Here is a 22,289-nt window from a genome sequence, read left to right as displayed (position 1 = left end):
AAGTAATGAAGGATATATGCCATTTAGGAAAGACAGATATAAAGGCAAAGGTGGTGGAGTACCATTGTATATCAATGATGAGGTAGACTGTAAAGAAATTAGAAGTGATGAAATTGATAAGACAGAATCTGTCTGGGTAAAAATCACATTAGGGAAGAAAACTATTAGAGTTTCCCCTGGGATAGTGCTTGGGGTGTACTACAGACCACTAGGATCTGATTTGAACATCGATAGAGACCTCTTTAAGGCTTTTAATGAAGTAAATACTACTAGGAGCTGTGTGATTATTGGAGACTTTAACTTCCCAGATATAGACTGGAAGACTAGTGCTAGTAATAATAATAGATCCCAGATTTTTCTGGATGTGATAGCTGATGGATTCCTTCACCAAATAGTTGCTGAACCAACAAGAGGGGATGCCATTTTAGATTTGGTAATGATGAGTAGTGAGGACCTGGTAGAAAAACTGGTTATAGGGGACAACCTTGGTTTGAGGACCATGAGCTAATTCAGTTCAAACTAAATGGAAGGATAAACAAAAATAGATCTGTGACTAGGGTATTTGATTTCAAAAGGGCTAACTTTAAAAAATTAAGGGAATTAGTTGGGGAAGTGGATTGGACTGAAGAATTTATGGATCTAAAGGCGGAGGAGGCTGGGAATTACTTCAGGTCAAAGTTGCAGGAACTACCTGAAGCGTGCATCCCAAGGAAGGGGAAAAAATTCATAGGCAACAGCTTCAGAACAAGCTGGATGAGTAAGCATCTCAGACACGCGATTGAGACAAAGCAGAAAGCATATAAGGAGTGGAAGGTGGGAGGGATCAGCCAGGAAAGCTATCTCTTGGAGGTCAGAACATGTAGAGATAAAGTGGGAAAGGCCAAAAGCCAAGTAGAGTTGGACCTTCCAAAGGGAATGAAAACCAAAAGTAAAAGGTTCTATAGCCGTATAAATAGGAAGAAAATAAAGAAAGAAGTGGGACCACTAAGCACTGAGAATGGGGTGGAGATTAAGGATAATCTAGGCATGGCCGAATATCTAAACAAATACTTTGCATCCAGTTTTAATGAGGCCAATGATGAGCTTGGGGATAGTGGTAAGGTGGTTAATGGGAATGGGATATGGAGGTAAAAATTACCACATCTGAGGTAGAAGCCAAACTCGAACACCTTAATGGGACTAAATCGGGGAGGGCAGGGGCTGGATAATCTCCATCGAAGAATATTAAAGGAACTAGCACATGAAATTGCAAGCGCATTAACAAGGATTTTTAATGAATCTGTAAACTCAGGGGCTGTACCATATAATTGGAGAATTGATAACATAGGTCTTATTTTTAAGAAAGGGGAAAAAAAGTGATCCTGGTAACCACAGGCCTTTTAGTTTGACCTCAATAGTATGCAAGGTCTTGGAAAAAAATTTGAAAGAGAAAGTACTTAAGGACATTGAGGTGAATGGTAGTTGGGGTAAAATACAACATTGCTTTACAAAATGTAGATCGTGCCAGACCAACCTTTTCTCCTTTTTTGAGAAGATAACAGATTTTTTTAGACAAAGGGAATGCAGTGGATCTAATTTACCTAGATTTCAGTAAGGCATTTGATACGGTTCCACATGGAGAATTATTAGTTTAATTGGAAAAGATGGGGATTAATATGAAAATTGAAAGGTGGATAAGGAACTGATTAAAGGGAAGACTATAACAGGTCATACTAAAAAGTGAACTGTCAGGCTGGAGGGAGGTTACTAGTGGAGCTCCCCAGGGATCGGTTTTGGGACCAGTCTTATTTAACCTTTTTATTACTGACCTTTGTACAAAAAGTGGGAATGTCCTAATAAAGTTTGCGGATGGTAAACTGAAGTAATAGAAATAGGATGAAATTTAATAGTGGAAAGTGCATTTAGGGACTAATAACAAGAATTTCTGCTATAAGCTGGGGACACATCAGTTGGAAGTGACAGAGGAGGAGAAGTACCTGGACATATTTGTTGATCACAGGATGACTATGAGTTGCCAATGTGATGTGGCCATGAAAAAAGCTAATGTGGTCCTAGGATACATGAAATGAGGTATTTCCAGTAGAGCTAGGGAGATGTTAGTACTGTTATAAGGCACAGATAAGACCTCATCTGGTATACTGTGTGCAGTTCCGATCCCCCAAATTTAAGAAAGATGAATTCAAACTGGAACAGATGCAAAGAAGGGCTACTAGGATGATCCATGGAATGGAAAACCTGCCTTATGAGAGGAGATTCAAAAAGCTTGGCTTGTCTCTGCTCAGGGCCCTAGCAGTCGGGGAGTGGTCCATCACTGAGTCAGTGGGGGAATCCCACCATAATGTGCTGACCAGGGCACTGGCACCAATGCAGTCAAATTACAGTCAGCAGTCGCACTCCCAGGGGTGTACTTCCTTGGGGCATCCTCAGTTACCCTGGGGTACATGGCCAGAGGCAGTCCTGGTGGTTCTCCTGCAGGCACAGATTCCCCAGTGGGCAGAGCATCTCTGGGTGCATCAACAAAGTAGCAGCTTGGGTCCATGGAGCGTCCTTGGTTACCTTGGGGTAGGTGGCCAGCGGCAGTCCCAGTGGTTCCCCTGCAGGCATGGATTCCTCAGTGGGCAAAGTGTGTCAGCAAAGGCAGTAGCCTGGAGCAAGCCAGTCATGTTCTTTTCCCTCGCTGTCTCCTGCCAACTGAACTGAAAGCCTGGCCTTTTAAACTTCCTGTCCCACCTACCCACTTCTGGTGAGGGGTGAGGTTGGTCTAGCTCCTCCCAGTTGGGTAGGGAGGGTGGCTCCTCCCCCTCTGGGTTGAAGGGAGGCCACACTGTCTCACTACACTCTAATACAGCAACAAGGTCAAGCAAGGCCTAAAGAAATTCAGCATTCCTACTGACAACTGGGAAAATCCTGTCCAGAAACGTGCACTTTGGAAAAGCCGGGGTAAGACTGGTGCAGTCACCATGGAGAGCCATCAGAGAGCCCAGGCTGAGGCCTACAGGTGAGCCAGGAAGCAGAGTATGCTTCAACTTACATCTGGCGAGTGGACCTGCAGACACTGTGGGAAGGTTTGCTGCTTGCACATTGGGCTCTTTTCCCATACCATTGCTAAGCAGCATTGACAGACTGACTTTGTTATGTTTTTCCTTCATCTGTCAAGATGTTGGACGGCCGTATAACTTTGACTTTTAGGCTGTTTTTTGTCTGCATGACTAAGTAGCTAGAGTGGGCCTATTTTCTCCTGCGTTTGAGCTGTCATAATCACTTCGATCTATGGAAAGTTGTCACTAAAACACTACCAAATCAAAATGATGGCATTTTATACCCAGTTTGCACCACTGTAAATGGGTACATATGATGTAAGGCAGTGGAGAATCAAGCTCAGTAAGTGTTTCTGTTGGTGCAACATTGCACTGTACCCTTCTGTATTAGTTAGACAATGGACATGAGGCTCATTTCAATGATCATTGAAATCCATGGAAAGATTCCTATTGACTTCAGCAAATGTTGGATCAGGCTATTTGTGGCCAAAATATATTCATTACAGTTCATTATTCATGTGTTTTTCTCTACAATCTCATCTCATTATTTTATTTTCTTAGTCTAGCCTCTTTCCTATAATAAAATTTCTTAAATGTTGAAAAATGGTGGTTTGTTCTGGCTTTTCCAGTGGCTCTACCAGGGGTGCATGAAGCAAACCTCCGTTATCTGGGCTGAAACATTTTGTTGCTATATTACAACATCAGTTCCCAAACATATCATAAGGATTTACCATTTGTCTTATATCCGAAAGGAAAACAGAACTGAAGAAATTAGTGGCTATACGTATTATGGGTCCTACTCCCAGGATTTATAACACTAACGCCATCACTAGGTTAAAATTACAAGCTATTACTGATGTTGATTCTATGATGATGAGTACCACTGTATAACAGCAAAGAAACTTTCCCTAAGGATTTGCAAGGTGGCATGCTGAGAGCCAACATGAGAAAACTAATGATTAAGGCTGTATTTTCCCCCCTCACCTCCCATGGATAAACATAACTTTTCACAGAGCAAAATGGCAAATATTACAAGGGACCATTAAATGGTATAACAAACATGTTTACAAGCCAGTATCCACCTACTGATTTTTTTAAAGTGCTAGAAATATTTCAGAACATTTCGTGAAGGAATTTCTATTTCCTTTTCAGCTGATTGAGCTTTGCTTTTTTGATAGTACCATTTTCTTTGAGAAATCACCTTTATCTTATATTTTTGAGATTTTGTCTTTCTTCCCCTCTTCTAAATGGTTTTGTTCCCCTTCAGACACCTGAAACTAGTAACCTGCCTTTCAGACTAGGGAATAGATGGCTAACTTAAGTAAGAAGAGATTTAGTAACTTGCTGAAAGTCACTTAAAGTCTCTGACAGAGGTGGAATAAGAAACCAGATTTCCTAAAACCCGTTCCATTTTCCTTAATCACAAAATCATCCTTCCTTCTTGTGCTAATGACACAATATTTCATTGGCCCTCAGACAATAATTTGGGGTAACTAGCTGGCATTCCACATTCCCAATCAAAGTATTTTGTGGTAACTTTCGTGACTAGTTGGTGAATATTTAAAGTGTATCCCACCACCACTGTTTTCAAATCATACTCATTATAAACTATCATAAACATTAATTATAATTTCTTAAACCAAAAATTATTATGCATAAGAATTGACAATAAACATTGCCTCTAGACAAAAACTTCTTAACCCTCCCAAACTTTACTTATTTCAGAAAGCAAAGTAATGACTGAACCCTATCAGGTTGCCTGTTTTGAGGCTTTTCTAGATGCCTAAAAGCAATGTAGACATTTCAAAATATTTTAATTAGTTTTCAGAAATAGCATAACCATATTGCTTTGCAGTTATTTAAAATCTCTTCTGCCCTCTACATGCAAAATAATTGTGATAACAGGCTATATAAAGTTATTAAGGCCCTACGCTTTCCTATATATAGGCATACAGCCAATAGCTATTTTTAAAGATCTTCCTGCATAAAACCAATTACTTAAGCTTTGTATTCCCGTGCGTTCCTGTGTATTCCTTGATTTTTGAATTGTACAAGTCCTCCACTCTTCCTTCACTTTTGCATCAGTTATTAGCATGGATGGAATGGGGAAAATATGTTCTGATATGTCAGGAGTCATGACTCCTGAGATCTGGGGAATAACAGAATTTATTATTCATTGTGGAAAACATTTTTGCAATGAAATTTAACTGACATTTTACAATATCTGAAATTGTTTCTGATTAGTTGCTTTAATTATAACAAGATACTCAGTTCTGTGCTGCTCCTGTGCATAATCTATTTTAAACTGAAAATTATTTTAGATTGGCTTAAATTACTTGTCATTTTATTTCCAGATACCTCAAATCAGCTATGCATCTACAGCTCCGGAATTAAGTGATAACACCAGGTATGACTTTTTCTCTCGAGTGGTTCCACCCGACTCCTATCAAGCCCAAGCCATGGTCGATATTGTGACAGCACTTGGATGGAACTACGTGTCAACGCTGGCTTCAGAGGGAAACTATGGAGAGAGTGGTGTAGAAGCATTTACTCAGATCTCGAGGGAAATTGGTAAGTATACATTTATCAGATTTTGTATTTATAGCTGACAGGTTACTAAAGTCTGAGCATCACTAAACACTGTCTGGTCTGGTGGGGTAGTTAGAGCTCCTACAGATGCATGACCTAGACTGTATTCTTGAGAGAAATGGAGTATATTATGAATGATTTTGCTGTTCATGGGTCTGTCAAGGTGACACTGGAGCTTATTTAGGAAGGAGAGCTCCTGACAAAGGCAAAAAATTCAAAAAGACTTCACCCAGTTTGGAAAGGGGAAGCTCTTTGACAAATTAAAAAACTCTACAAATTTGATAAATGGTATATAATATGGTCACTTTAGATTGAAATATATATTAGCAAACTGTCATCCTTTTTTGAAAAATTGCAATTGGACTGTAACCAGAGAGGTTATGATTGAGTTGTTTTTAGAAAATCCTAATCTTGTGACCCCAAAGTCCTGGCAAATCTTTCTCACTGTAATTCATGGAGTTTTTAATCTTGCTGCTCTAAAATGTCTATAAAGTACAAAGACATACCCTGGTTGTTTTTATTTCAGCATGAAATGTGTTATATAAACATTGGCATATTATGAGGAGTATTTTTAAGGTCTGTTTGATCTTTCCTCAGTGCAGTAGTTATTTCTGGCCTGAAAAATTGGCTGTTTTTCAGGAACAATGGATTTTCGACTCCAAGGAGGGGAGTAATAGGTTGTATGAAGGAGAGAGGAGTAGATGTCTGGTATTGATCTTTCACCAACTAAACCAATGTTAACTAACACAAATAACACCCCTACTGTACAAAAATCCTCAAGCAGCTTTGCTATTCCTCCCAACATAGCATGGATTAATTTATGGAACTTACAGTATGCTTTGAAGATCAACAAACTCTGACTCTGTCGAGCCAAGTTGTGCGGGGGGAAGGTAGAGAATCCTAGAGTCAGGAACTCCAATCTGTTCCCAATGTCCACATACAGATCTAGAGACCATCAGTTTGAATGTCTCAGCCGTCTATATAAGGCACAAAGGGAGGGCATCTCCTAGATACCTAGGGCTCAAACCACAGATGACCTTATGAATCAACAACCTGAAATGTGCTGGATCCCATGTACTCTATAGATCATACATATATAATGATCCATGTGAGAACCATCATTAAGTAAATACACCAGCTTCATTCAGCACACTCTGAAGTTTCCAAGTGGTCTTTACTTGTGTTGACACATGGAGTACCTTCCAATTATCTGATCAGAAGGTAACCAATGCATGGTTGACTCTGGTGAGGTCTACTTTCAAAAGACAATACTGCAATTTGCACATTAAATACTAATAGTAGAGCATGTTTTGCCAGTGATGCAATGTGGACTTCTACTAGCACCTGAAAATGCAGCAGGATCCCCAAATGAGAGAGCCCTTGCATCTCATAATCACTTAATACTTCCTATTGGAAAGAATAGTACAGAGTAACTCAAGCATTACTATGTATCTGCCAGAGGCCACAGGCACATTAACAGCAACTCTCCCTGTCAGTGGTATCAAAGGCAGCTGGTAGATCTAAGTGAAACAGTATGGGCATTTGGCCTAAATCTGCGTGTGTTTATTAGATAGAAGTGTAGTCTCCCTGCTGTGTACTAGTGTAAAACTAGATTGAAAGGAAATTCGTTGACTCCCGGTATTGACAAATCTGCCTCACAATAACTTTCTCAGTCTTCCGCCCTTGAAAAATGAAGATGAGAGAGTGTAATTGGTGTCTGTATTGGCAGGTGGTTTCTTGAGCATGGATCTGAAAGTTGTTTCTCTCTTAGATGATGTGACTTTGACCCCCTGAAGGGTGGTGGTAATAATATCTGCAAATATTGGAACTGATTCTCCTTGCTTGTTTGTACCAGTCAAAACTGACATGGGCTTAAATCACAGGTTGCAGCTCAAAGCTCTCCAAATACTCAAAAACCTCAGTATGAAAAAAATTGGGAAAACTCGAGGAGAGATGACTTTACATTTGTTCACCCCAAGTGCAGCTTTACCACCATAGAGACCAACAAATCATTCCTAGTGCAGGATATTTTGTTTTCACAGTGTACAGACATCTCTTGCTGATAAACATTCTTCTTTGTAATCAAGTGAAGATAACCGAGGTTCATTAGGCTGTTTACCGGCTAGTACAGTTCTGCTGATCAAGACTTCATGGATGCTATGATGGAGAAGAAACCATTCTTTATTTCCAGCATAGCCACAGCAAAAGAGTTCAAAAATGGTTTGTCAAAATCTATAACTTGGAATAGAAATTCTGCCTAGAGCTGGTCAAAAAAATTTCTATTGGAGCATTAGAATGAGTGACTTGATGATTACCTATTCTGTTCATTTCCCCTGAAGCACCTGGCATTGGCCACTGTTGGAAGACACAATACTGGGCTACATGGACCATTGGTTTAACCCAGTACGGCCTTTCTTATGTCATCATGTAACATTTTTCTGTCAGAAAATGCTGATTGGACAAAATCTAACATTTCATGGAAATGTATTGATTTTTGTCCAAATTTTCAATGGGAAATTATGGAAATATTTTCATTTGATAAGCATATAAGAGTCAAAATGATAAAGCCAAAATAAAATGTTTTGAATTTATCAAAATGAAATATTTAGATAAGGTCAATGAACTCAATCAGAATATTTCATTTCATGACTAATTATATGATTTAAAATTTTTTAAAATATTAGATCCCACAGGAAATAAATCCGCCCCCCCCAACACCTACTTTTGCCACTGGTGCTATCTTTTGCCCATAGTCATAGAACCTTTTTTAAATGAAAGCATAGCTGCTCACATAATCATGGGGCTCCAGAACCTTAGGCTATAAGAAAACTGCTAAATATGAGATTCTCCATATGATAGTGAGGGTTGGCAATACTATAATAATAATAATTCTGGTATGGTGACAAACCAAGAACCTAATCAGAATTGGGAGCCTACAATAGTGTGGCCTGCACCTTTTAAGGGAGGGAGACATTGGGTCAGTCAGCACTGTTAAATTAGCCCTGCCCCACTACAGCTGTGTAGGATGTGGGATTTAAAAGGAAGAAAGGCCCTCAGCTGAGGGCTGTATATATGCAGATAAAGGATTTATTAAGTAAAAGAACTATGCAGGACAGATTAGGGAAAGCCTACTGTAATGTATATACTTTCACAAATGGCACTCCCTTGGAGTGCGATCATCTCTACCTTCTGCAAGAGAGGAACACTGTAACAATATGTCATGAAATCCAGCACTTTGTGGTCATAGACTCAGAATGTGAGTCCGCTACACCATTAAATACAAGAAGTAGTAGAAGAAGAGGCTGAGGGCTGGCTGGGACGAGAGTCGATATACTGCTCCTATTTTGGGGCAAGAAGGATGAGGCCAGGAGCTGTCCAAGGACTGTGGCTGGCCAGAGCCCTTTTTTAGGAGGGTGAGCCTGTATCGGATTGGTTTACCGGAACCCCAGTACCTGTTGGTGTGTGTTATGATAGACCATTGCAGCTGGGGCCTGCCTGTAAAGAAGAGGGCTGGGTACTGAGTCCGTCTGGGCCGAAGATTCCTTTGCTTTTGGGATTTTGTTGGATTTTATTTAGAGGACCCTGTTGCCTCAGAAGGGGTGGAACTCTCAATGTGGCTTGGCTGAAGGGCCAATCCTCTTTATAGCTGGAGTTGGCCAAAAAGTGTGGTGAGGCAGCTGAGGCAGATCAGCTGCAATGCCACACTATGCTGCAAGAGGGCACTCTGGGGTGGTGACTCTTGAACAAACCCTTTGTGTTGGGTGATATCTGAATGCAGGAAGACAAATTCCTGCCTGGAATAATTTGCAATCTAATTTAAAACAGGTAAGTGTTACTAACAATAGGAGGCAAAGTCGGGGTAAGGACAAGGGTAATAATAGTAATAAGACTACTAAACAGTAGTGGAAAATTATTTGTGAAAAGAATGTGAGACAAATTGTTGTCATCATTACTGTTAGAAGTTCAGCATCAGAGGGGATATGTGAGATTTCAGTTATCAAACTCTACACTAGAATGAATTTCCGGTTTTTTTGTAATGTTTTCTCCAGTATGGTAGGAATCACCTTAATGAGAATGGAGATAGGTAGTGCTGTGGTGGTTATTTTCTTTATCTTCTTAAAATAAAAAATATTTTCAGTGCCTTATATACCTGTTGGTTATAACTCTGTTCGGTTTGTCACTAGTTTGACTTTTTTTTAAAAAAATTATTTTCTAATTTGATAAGTTGTCCATTCAGTTTTTGATCCACACTCACTAACTTGCGCAGACAGGGAGAAATGGCTCCTCAGTTGAAATGAAGAATACTGAAAAGGTCAAAGTGGTACCACACTAATATGCCACAGAACATATTGGGTTTCAAAATCCTATCTCATTTTAATGACAAATATTATGTCTGGTACAAAACATAGCTGAAAATTAATTATTTTACATGACAATGATTAGAATTGGAATGGGAAATGGTTGTAATTCTAACTCTTTTACTGTATCTTATCATCTGAAGGCAATGTATAAGATTTTTATTATTTGGTTGTCTAAAACAAAGTTTCCCAATGATATAATCATTTTAGGTGTTGAGTTCAGTTCATGTTAGTATATTTGCCCCAAGAATGAACTGATATAATATAATATAACGCTTACGAAATCACTGACATGCTCAAGGCAACTTTACAAAAGCAAACATTTTACCAAGTTCCCATTAAGCTGTCATGCACAGTACTTTTTTGTTTGGTATTTCCTTTTCCATCAGTGTCACTTGCCAAAATGTTTGTTGGTAAGTCAAGGCTTTCTTCTCTTTAATCATCTTCATCTTTCTGCTGGATTCACTCAGGCATAGTGTGCTCCTAGTCAGATCACAAGTTCACCACCAGAGAGGCAAATTCATTTTCCAGATTTTGGCAGTACACTGCGGGGATTGATTAAAGAAAGTATCTTTTGAGGTCAGGCTTCTTGCTTGGATTTAGCTAGTGCTCTGTTCATTGCAAAACCTCCTCCAATGCCTTGATGGGATATGGAATGCCGGAGGACATGTTTATCCCCACTAGTGACCAATGAAGCATCAGTAAGAGTCCTGATGGGAAGTAGGAGTCTCTTATGGCAGACTATTAAAGGAGATGATAAAACTGTATCTTATTAAGGAAAGTTGAAAATATTCAGCGCTTTGTCCCCGTTTGCTTAGGAGTCTGCAAAATAGCATATATATCTTGCCAGGAAGAGAGGGTAGAGAAGAAGAGTGTAGAGAAGCGGGGGGAGAGAGAGAGAGAAACGTAGGGGCCAAATCCTTGCCTGGGATAAAAAGATGTACCTCCACTGAAATGAATGCAGCTATGTAGATTTACCCCAGCTGAGGATCCTGCCCCTTGTTCTAATGGGTACCCTGTTCATTTGCTTTCAAGTCTACATTCTCCTGGTGGAACTTTTATCTACTCCCTTCATCTTGATGGATTATTGTGTAAAATAATATTCTTCGGAGAGGGACCTCAGTGACTGGCCTGTGGTCCTTCATGTAATAATTTTTTACCATTAAAAATGGCGTCATGATAATCACACTGATCACTTTACAAATGTAATGAATGGATGCAGCTACAGTTTTTGTGTATTTTTTTAAAAATTGGACACATATTTTATGTCATTTCAAAGACTGACTGACATAGATGTTATCACATTTACTAATCTTAATGAATGGTCTGTTGAAAAAGAAGATATGCACAATAATTGTTGGATCATCCTGTCTTTTGTCTTATGGCCATTGTATCTTTCCTTTGTAAATATTCCAAAACTACTGCTTTGTTTGCTGCCTTTTAACATCTCTTAGACTTGAACAGTCCTGCTTAACAAAAATGAAGGCACAAAGTTTAATGAATCTCTCTCTCTAGGAATATATATACACACACACAGACTATTTAAATTAGTCAAACTATTTAAATTGTCATCTAATCTGTGAAACTTTTTGGTGCCCAAATATCAGGGTAGAGAAACACAAGCCTTCCCTTCCACTTAGAAGATGCTTATTGCCCTTAGATACCATGGCAACAGATGCCTTAGAAATAAATAAGACTACTTTTATTCACATTTCTAGCAGTTGTCTTTTAATATCAAGCTTTTTTTGGTCTTGGTAGGTAAGTGGCTGACTTTATATTTAAAAAAAACAAACCTGTGCAAAGACAAAGAGGTTATATTTCACATTGTATTCTTTTTTCTCAGAGAATTTTCCTGCTTTAGAAATGGATTCAAGCTTAACAAATTAATTTTACAAAACTAACAATACTCTAACATGCTATCACAAAAGGGAAACATTTTAATTGAATTGCAAGATTTATTTTTATATTTATGCAGCTGAACTCAATTGATAATACTGCATTTCAGTTTGCAAACTGTAATACTAATGCCATATAATTGGCAACAAAAGCTTCAAAGTAATGTTTGGAAAATTGCAAAATCAGACTATAGGTGCATTAATATTGCAGAAGCTTTAAAAGGATACCAGGAAATTTTAAATAATTTTACACAATTAGAGAACCTGATAAAGTACAGCCTAATTTTTAAGGGCTTATCATGAAGGGACTTTTGAATTCCTTACCTTTACTGATGTTAATCAATATAATGGTTTTTTTTCTCTTAACTGTATTATATGTTATAATAATAATAATATTATAATAATATATATTATTATTATACATTTGGCATATAACTTCTTAATTAAAACAATATGCAGGACATTTTTGTGTCCAACTTAATTGGATTTCTACTTACATTCTATGAATGTTATGTTGAGGCTAAGATTTTAGAAGTTGCCTAAGGGATTTAGAGACCCAAATACCATTAACTGTGGGAAGCATTAAATCCTATGTTGAATGTGTTTTCTTTATGTTCTGTTTCCAGAGAAACGATGTATCTTATCCACTCAAAAATATCTTTTTTTTTGCTTGTATAACAAGTTTTGGTTTGATAAGACTCAAGACACAAGAAGACTCTATGCTGAAAGCAATCTATATGTAGTGCTTTCATTAACTACAATCTGAACTTGCTAGACTGTTTTTATACCTCCCCAAAACAGAAAAATGTGAACCGTACAGTACTGATAACCAGTATAACCAACCCTCCACTCCCCCATTCCCTACCCCACATAAATAAATAAAAGATACAAAATGAATGTTTTAGGTCATATTCACAGTTTGAAAGAGTTATATTCAGTTTAAAGTGTTTAATTCTTCCCAACCAACTTAATAGATTTCTAATTAAGCAGCAATATCTGTTTTCTGGAGATTATAGGAGAAGATAGATGACTTACCAATAATAAAACTCCAAAGACACTGGTTTAAAGTTTATTGATTATAGGGTTTCTCATGGGCTCTTTACCCAAGGAAAACGTAGTGTCATGGCATATATTAAAACTATTATATATATTTTGCTCCTTAGCCCTATAAATGATGGAGGTCCTTGGGTGCTCTCACAATTTGTGACCATTTCTTTTAATAAAGAGTACTCCCCCCCACCTCCCATTGATGGTAACTCATACTAAGAGCTCTTAGATCTTGTTCAGTGTTCTCCTCCATCTTCTCCTTGGTATGACACAATAAGGGTGTCCTTCCAAGAGACACTTTAAATATATATTCATTTTATAGTGAATTCGGTGGTCAGGAAGCTGCCAAAATGCGCTACCTGGAGATTTTTGTCCTCACAGAATATGTACAGCAAAGGAATCAGCAGTGCAAGCTTCCTTGCTTCCCCACCACTGGGATTCATTCCTGGTCACTTTGGGGGAGAAAGAATTAATTGAGACCCTAATTCAGGCAAGCTTACAATGAGATTTGAGCATGTGCTTAAGCGCTTTTCTGAATTCTGGGCCTTCATCTTCACGCGTATTTAATTATTTCCCTGTCCTGTGAGACTACCCACAAGGATACCAACTGTGATGTGGACAATGCTCAAAACTGAGACCACCAACTAATTTCATATTGGCCCCTGAACAGTCAGTAGATGGCACTGACTTCCAATATCTTCTATCCCATATAGGATTTGAACCTTGCTTCATATTTTAAGTGAGGACTCTTACTTATTATGTTTGTACAGTCCTTTGCATAATGAAGTCCAACCTGGTGGTGGCCTTCTGGAGCTACTACAATATAAACGTTAGATGATGATAATATATAGGCCCCCACTACTGCAAAAAACTTATGTATGTGTTTAACTTGACTAACGTAAGTAGCCCCAAAGCTGCAGTAATTCACATGAGTAAGTTAAGCATGTACATGTTTGCAGGATCAAGGCAATAGTTTTTCTTTTTAATTCACTTGAACATCAGATAATATGATAATAACTAATGCAAATTCAACAGACAGGTCAAATGGAAAGAAAGCAAACACTTATTTTAACAGTAGTGTACATGCAATATCTTGCTGGTACAGTATTATGATTTTTGTTATATAATATATGTAATTTTGTTACCTTCTTTGTATTTTTTAATCTTAATTACACTAAATTAACTGTTTATTAATGCTAACTTTAAGCAACCAGTGCCATTAGATTAAAAGTGGGGTTTTGTTGAAATACAGTGTGTAGTATTCAATACTGAATGTGTTCATAAAATGGTTTTGAAAATAAAGGGTTCTTTAATGTAGTAGACAAAGAATCAAGATTACAAGATTCAATGTCTGTATATTGAAGTCAGCAATTCAAATGGGAAATTAGATGTACATTTATAACATTTCGGGTAACTAGCCATTGGAACAAATTATTAAAGGATGTGAATTATTCATTGCTTGCAGTCTTTAAATCAAATTAGAGAGATTTCTAAATTATATGTTCTAGTTTAGTTACAAAATGTTGTCTAGATGCAGGAATCACTGGTTAAACTCTATGGCATGTGTTATGCAAGAGATCAGACTAGATGATCAAAATGGTCCCTTGTACCTTTTTAAAATATATTATAATAAAGCAATATTAGTGCCAAGGTATTTAAAGTCAGGTCTTAATCATAATAGAAATTAAATTATCCAATTCGACCTAGGAGTAGAGCTGGGTGAATAACTGGTTTGTTTGGGGGAGGGGGGGAGGGTTGGTTCATTGGTATTTCTGAAAAATTGCATCTTAAAAATGAAAGCCTGTCAGGACTCTGGACTGCTGCAATGTTGATCTGAATAAATATTCTTATCACAAGTCTAGAGACTCACAGAGAGAACACTGCACGGAAGAGCATCAAGGGATGACAATATAATAGTTGCAATGTTAGAAAGGATGCCTGTCTTTTGTTTCCATCATTCCACAGGGCGGATGGTGCAGCAGATGCAGGACTTTGTCATACGCACTGACAGCTCAGTCTCCACAGTGGTTGTAGGTAGTCCAGAGGTTCCAGGAATAACTAGTCCCAGCAGCTCCACAGACTTGTACTACTTCCCAAGTTAGATTTTTTTCCCCTTCATCAAGGGCCTGCTAACAATTCCTTTGTCTTTATTTTTTTTACCCAGCAAGTTTCAATATGGCACCTTTTTATTGTACAAGTGTGAATAATCGTGAGACGGTACATCTTAAATTAGGGATCAAATACTCAAGCCACCATGGTCTTATTCCGATTCAGTGTGATTGAACCTTTCCAATACAGCCTCTAATATTTTAGCTTTCATATGTATGTTCTTGTTTTGTCAGGTGCACCTGTGGTTAAGTGCACTGTCAGAGCACAAGCAATAGGAAGGCCCAGAGAGATGTTGGCTTGGTCTGCAGTTACACTGTATCTTTTGTTAACTCCTCAGCGGGTTCCAAGAATTACAATCTTAGCCTGGAGTCTGTGGGTAGGTGCACCGAAAGTCCGATCTGTAGATAAACTTCTGAAATTTCACACTCTTGATCCTGTGCAAAATGCTTTTGCTCTTGGTTTAAAAAAAAAAAAAGTGCCAGTGTTGTGCTTAGTAGTTTTAGAATTTTGCTTTCCAACCAATGTCATGGTCAAATCAGGAAAATACCTGCTTTCATACATTACAAGTGAGACAAGATCTCTTGACTAAGTATTAGTATGAGTAATTTGTTCTTGCTAATTGCACTTCAGTTATCAATATCTACAATGGCGATATGGGAATTAACAGACTGAACTAGACCATCTAGATCAGTATCTTGTCTCCAATAGTGGCTACAACTAAATGCTAGAGGAAGGTGCAATCTCAGTAATGGACAGTTAAAGAATGATCTGCCCATAGTGCTTGATTAACTTATTCTCTGAAGCACAAGAGTTTATATCCCTGACGTATTTTTATCCTCTCTAATAAAACTGTGGAAGTTAATTTTAACCATATATATGTCTAACCTGTCTTTGAATCCCACAGCAATGATTCCACAGGTTGGTTTAGTTTTGCAGGGCAGAGTTCCACCGGTTAGTTATGCAAGATCTAGAAAAGTATTTCCTTTCATCAGTTTAAAATGTTATCACTTTTCTGTTTCATTGATTGTCCCCTTGTTCTGGTATTACGAGACAGGGTTAATCAGGAGTGCCCAATTTATCTTCTCCATAATATTCTTTCCTATTTGCCTCCATTCTAAAGTAAACGGTCCCAAGCTTTTCAATCTTTCCACTGACTGTATTTTTTCCTATACCTCTAATAATTTTCATCAGCTGTGTTTTGGACCCCTTCTGTTTTTCAGTTATCTCTTTTGAGATGAGGTGACCAGAACTGAACACAGTACTCAAAATGAGGCCATACCATTGATTTATATAATGATATTATAATCTCATCTTTTTTTCTATTCCATTTTTTACATATCCTAACACTTTGCTAGATTTTTTTATGGCTGCAGAGCATTGAGCACAGGATTTCATTGAGCTGTTTGCAATGACACTCATCTTTTAGCTAAATGTTTACAGATAATTTAGAACTTAATGATGTATATGAATAGTTCTGTTTTCCTTCCCATGTGTACCACTTGGTGTTTGTCAAATAGTTAATTTTATCTGCCATCATATGCCCATTTACCTAGTTTGTGAAACCCTGAGAAAATCGAAAGGGCAATGTCTTCACTGCCAGTTCCAAGGCGATTGATTCAGCGGGATCGAATGAGTGGGTAGTGGAGGCCCACTCAATAGATGCCGGATGGGGTCTCTGGCCGATACTGGTAATCCACCTCCCCGAAAGAAGTAAGGCTAAGTTGATGGGAAGGTATCTCTCATCGACTCAGCATCGTGAAGATGCCGCGGTATGGCAACGTAAATATGTCGGCAGGAGATATGGAAGCTACATTATGTAGCTTGCATATCCCCCATCGACTGCTGGTGGCAGTATAAATCAGTCTCCACTCTTCTCTACTTGTAAATCCTAAATAATCTTGTGCACTCTCTCAATGTGGCCATCCCACTGCCCTACTCTTGACCATCAGCACTAATCATAGCATGAATCCTTGGGGAACATCATTAACCTTTTCTGATGTTGAAAATTCACCATTTCTTTCTATGCTCTGTTTTCTAAGTTCTAAATTGTTTGTGAGGGTGTAGGGAGAAGAAACCCCATCACTTAAAGACAATTTCACTTACTTGTATCTTCTCTGTAAATGCTGATTTACATAATTTAGAATTGAATCTAATCTATTCAATTCTATTGTAATGCAGAAAAACTTGCATTATATCTATCTATCTTGGTACTTATATGGCTCCCATTAACATAGAATCTGAGCATGTCACAGTCGTAAATGCATTTGTCGTCACAACGTACCCATGAGGAAGTGCTGTTTTCCAAAATTTCTGACCAGCCCTAACCACTGAACAGTCCTTCCTCTCCATGGTCATGGGCAAAATTATTTTCTTAGGATGTTGAATAAATCTGGTATGTGGTTATAGCATGTCACTTTCTATTCAGTACAAAATAAGTCTTAAGAGCTGGAAAGCTGTTAATTCAGATAATTATTTATCCTTAAAAGGTAACCAGAACAAAAAAGGACATGCACCCCTGTGGGTTAGTTGCATAAAATCCATGTGACATTGCAATGTGGCATGTGATGCACGGTGACATATGGCTTTGTCCTCTTTAGCAGAATGTACCATAGCCAAACTGCTGCAGCCAGCAGTGTCTGAGTTGCTTGGCAGCTGCCTCAAGATTGAACAAATCTATTGGCACATGCCACATTTAGCATCCTGATTAGTTCATTAGTGTTTTTTAATCTGACAGAAAAGGACGGATAGTGTAAATAAAAACAAAACAAAACAAAAATACCCCCTGACCTAGCAAAAGGACATAACTATCTCTGCTTTTCCTTAATGAACTGATCAATGTCACAGTGTGGCGAGCCTTATAACTGGGATCTTGACTACTCCTAGTTTACAGAACTTAACATGTTTCTTCATGGCTCTCGACACTCCTTCTGACTTTTTTCCTTTGATAGTATACGGGACTTTAAGGCCTGTAGGGATTAGCAGAAGTTTGATTGTCACTGACTGTTCTTTTTAATGTTGAATGCTAATACAAGACACTTACATTTTGCTCATTTGCTTGATATAGAATGGTTCAATGAGGTGAGTGCTGCAGTGATTACAATGTTTTTGTAAAATTACAAGATTAGAGTATTTGACTGGAAATGTCAAATAACATTGTTTTCCATTTCATTTTATTTATTTTCTTATGGAGATGGGTGAGGGGCCAACTTCTGATCTGGGTCAGAATGGGCGCAAGTCTGCTACTGAAGTCAGAGAATCATAGAAGATTAGGATTGGAAGGGACTTCAGGAGGTTATCTAGCTCAAAGCAGGACCAACCCCAACTAAATTATCCCAGCCAGGGCTTTATCAAGATGGCTCTTAAAGACCTCTAAGGATGGAGATTGCACCACCTCCCTAGGCAACCCATTCCAGTGCTTCACCACCCTCCTAGTGAAAAAGTTTTTCCTAATATCCAACCTAGATCTCCCCCCACTGCAACTTAAGACTATGTCTATGGGAGCTACCCCCTTCCAGCTAATAGAAGAACTTAGACATGTGTGGGTGTGGCAAGATTGCCTGTTTTATCAGCAGTCCTAGTGGTTGGTGTCTGCTGCCCCAGTCTCTTTTAGTTCTATGTGTCTGGGACCCCCTGAACAGGGTTCAGCTTGTTGTTCCTTTTTCCTGCCCATCCCAGGGCCTGGTATAAGGGAATCTGGGGTGGGTATGGGTCCTGAACCCTCAGCTCCATTGGATCCCAGCCCAGGGTCCTGAAAGTGTGACAGAATGGGATGGCCTACTTCCTGCTCATCTTTCCCTGCATCATTTCCTATCCCACCCAGTTCCTCGGTTTGGAAGTGGCTGCTGTTCAATTATAGTTCTTGGATCCAAACCCTCAGACTCTCTGGGTTCATGCAGGTGACCCTCTGGTGCACTGCATATGATTCTTCCCACCCTTGGGGTGATGTCTCAAAGAAGCAGAGACTCACAGACATGCATGCTCCTCCTGGAAATGGCTTCTTTCCTCCCCCTGCCTGGGCTGGTGGAGCTGTCTTTATATTGTTCTTTTCCCCAGGAACATAATCATCAGTGCCTGACGGATGGAGCTTTCTGGGTCCATTTCTTCTCCAGGCTTTCCCCTGCCTTGGCTTTACTGTGGGGTTTGTAAACACCATTGTTTGTTCTCTCTCTCTGTCTCACAAGATGTCCCTTATATTTCCATTACCTAGTGAACTGTACACAGAACTCCAGAGAATTATGGCTAATTCTAAAATAATTGTACCACTTATCATTACTCATTCAAGAAAAATGGACATTTGTGTGTGCTTCAGTAAAATTTGGAAAGACTGCTACACCTATTTTTTAAAAAAGATGCCTGATTTAAATGCAAATTACAAGCTGTGATACCATCACTATAAATTGGGATGGCAGCAGTATGCATATTTTGTAGAACTTAAAAGCTCTCTCTCTCTTTTTTTTTTTTTTTTTTTTTATCTCTTGTTAGGACACAAATGATTTCTTTAGTCAAAAAATTCTTCCTTTCTTAGTCTTTCTGCTATGGCTATTCTGTTTGTTCTCTCTCATTAGTGTCTCATTAACATGGAATGATTAGTGACTTTTGATTTCTGTTTAGAAGAAACTCAACCAAAACTAATTGTTTCAACTGCTGAAATTCTACCAAAATATATTGGCCTGTCTCTTTTACATCCAATAACTCAAGCAGGGCCTTTGGACTATAGAATTAATTAATCAAGAAGTGGAATTACAAAATAGTATCTATGAACAGCAGTAGTTGTCATCCAGATAAGTCCTCTTGCATTATCGGAACACATGCATGTAGAAAACTTGGTACTTTATATTGATTATATGTAACAAAATACATTATGCTTAAGTGATTTTTTGTATTACTGCTTTTCCCTTACAAAAATAAGATGTGTCCCATGAGGCTGAGCAAATTTTAAATTAATAAATGATGGCAACAAGACAATTGGTTATATCTAATGTGAGAAGCAGAAGTAGACTATATAATTACAGAAAATGGAAACAAAGATGCCCAGTCACTTCCAGAAATGAAGAATAAGACCACGATCCTGAGAACATTTGTTTGCTTTCACATCTGAGTAGTCTCATTGACATCAATGTGTTTAAAGTTAGGCACATTCATATGTTTGTAAGATCAAACTCTAAGTAAGGTCAGATCCAAATTGCTTAAGAATGTAAACAAAACGACCTAATTAGTTTGCTCAGAAACCTGTGCAATAATCAGGATTAATTGGTGGTTGTGCTGTGCCATATCGTTCCAGAAGGCTCCAGGATTTCTGGCTGGAATGGGTAAAATTCACATTCCCTGTTGTTTCCTCCCATCTTGCTCATCTCACAACATCTAAGGACCCTATTGAGTGGTCAGCAATATCTGGATCTCCAGATGATTTGTACTGCTTCAGTAGTTCTGAACATTTAGTGTCTAAGCAAGGAATGTAGACAGGGCAATGGCCTCATGGAATGGATACACACGCTGCTTTGAAGATGGCTTCATGGCAATGGTTGTAGGCTTCGTTGTTTGGGATGGAACATGACAGGATGGTAAAGATACTTCATTCCAGAGTTTCACTGATTTCTCCATATTAGGTCTCTTGAAATTCCATCTTCTTTCTTTAAAAATTCTAACAAAGGGCAGCTGAAGGCTGAAATGGCAGTGTGATGGTCTATATTGACCATGTGGAAAGTTGTCTAGGATCACACATGATGCTAGTTGGGGGTGACCAGCTAATGATGTCTCCCAATGGAGGCCAGATGAGTAATCATGTGACCATCTAGCCAAGTGAAATGTTTTGGGTCATCATGGACAAGAACAAGATAATTGTTTGATGCCTGCTCCATCAGGTGTTCACCATCTGCATCTAGCTCTGAGTAACCACAATAAGCATGGTGGCTATTGAAATTACCCACATAGACAGCTGGGTGAGTGAGAGTGAGTAAAAGTGACTGTTCCCAGTACTTGGCTTTGTCAGTAAAGGGAGGAGATGAGACCCTGAAATATAAACAAGGAGCGGAATTACAAGGTGCCTTTTTGACTTAGTCAATTTTTAGAGAAGAATTGTTCATTATAGTATAAATAATAGCATTTTCTTATTGAAATAAATTCACTTACATGGAATGTAGGACAAGTCAGATTTTGGCCCAAAATGTCTGCTCTGTTGGATTACCTGTTAATTTCTGCCCAGGCTTTTAAATCTAAAAAAGAGCTCATTGGTATAAAGGGCTTCTTAGTACACTAATTTTTCACCTCTGGGAATGGGTTCAATTCCCATTTGGGTGACAAGTGCAAAAATTTTTGGGGGGTCTCCAATTCTTTCTGGTGGATTGGATAGTTGCTCATGTCATTAAATCATTGCACAAGTCAGCATGGTTAGCAATCTGTGGTGTGCATCATTGAAAGTGTTGTGGGAGAGTTTATATGCTGCCTATCCTTTCAACATATCCAATGTTATTAATTCCCTATTTTCATAACCACCAAATTCATCCACCATCCTAATCCACTCCCTCTCACACACATGTATAAATATATTTATAATGTACATGGAAGGAATGGAAATAATACTGATGGTTCTAGGCTATAGCAGATTAGATTCTTTAGCCTTCTCTGTTAATCATTACTGGGAGTTTAAAAAGTTGATCTAGCAAGTTAATGTTCACCATGGATCAAACCATGAAGAAAGCAATCAGTCCATTGTGTAGCCTGAGGGAGTGGACAACAGTATAACTTTTGTACTAGATAAATACTTATAACCCTAAAACAGATGAGCCCTACTCCTGTATTCAGGACCTTAGATAATAAAGTGATGTACACATTAGAAATGCTAAAATAGATTATATTCAATGCCAGTTTTGATTGAATTTAGATTTATTATAAAATGTCAGTTTTGTCTAACTGTGTTTTCAATTGCTGGAATCTAATGATTGAATCATAACAGTGTAGGACTAGAAGGGACCTCGAGAGGCCATCAAGTCCAGTCCCCTGCACTCAAGGCAGGACTAAGTAATAACTAGTCCATTCTTGACAGATGTTTGTCTGACCTGTTCTTAAAAATTTTCAAAGACCTCTCTAGGCAATTTGTTCCAGTGCTTAACTACCCTGATAGTTAGGAATTTTTTTTAAAATGTAGGTTAGTGTCTTCTACAACAAAGGGGAAGTACTAAACTAAATGAACTTCTGAGAGGTAAAGCATAAAGCTGAAGTATGGTGCTCAGGCATCAGAGGCAGCCTTCTGAAAG

The 22,289-nt window shown here is 38.4% G+C and overlaps 1 protein-coding gene across 2 annotated transcripts in view; it reads left to right on the top strand.

The window, feature by feature from the left end:
• Positions 1-22,289, top strand: part of GRM8 (glutamate metabotropic receptor 8) — a 424,254-nt gene that overhangs the window by 75,404 nt on the left and 326,561 nt on the right. The window contains exon 2 of one of the 2 annotated variants that reach the window (XM_067564317.1): positions 5,393-5,609. In XM_067564317.1, coding sequence (XP_067420418.1) covers positions 5,393-5,609 — 217 coding nt within the window. Of the gene's footprint in view, positions 1-5,392; positions 5,610-22,289 lie in introns of those variants that run through there. The other variant, XM_067564318.1, reaches the window with a different exon arrangement.

This window comes from Emydura macquarii, unplaced genomic scaffold (genome assembly GCF_026122565.2).
Source record: "Emydura macquarii macquarii isolate MOO-44397 ecotype Brisbane River unplaced genomic scaffold, CSIRO-AGI_Emac_v2 contig_2636, whole genome shotgun sequence".
NCBI classification, from domain to species: Eukaryota; Metazoa; Chordata; order Testudines; family Chelidae; genus Emydura; species Emydura macquarii.
Note: the sequence above shows the minus strand (reverse complement) of the source record. Positions and strands in the feature narration are given on the sequence as shown.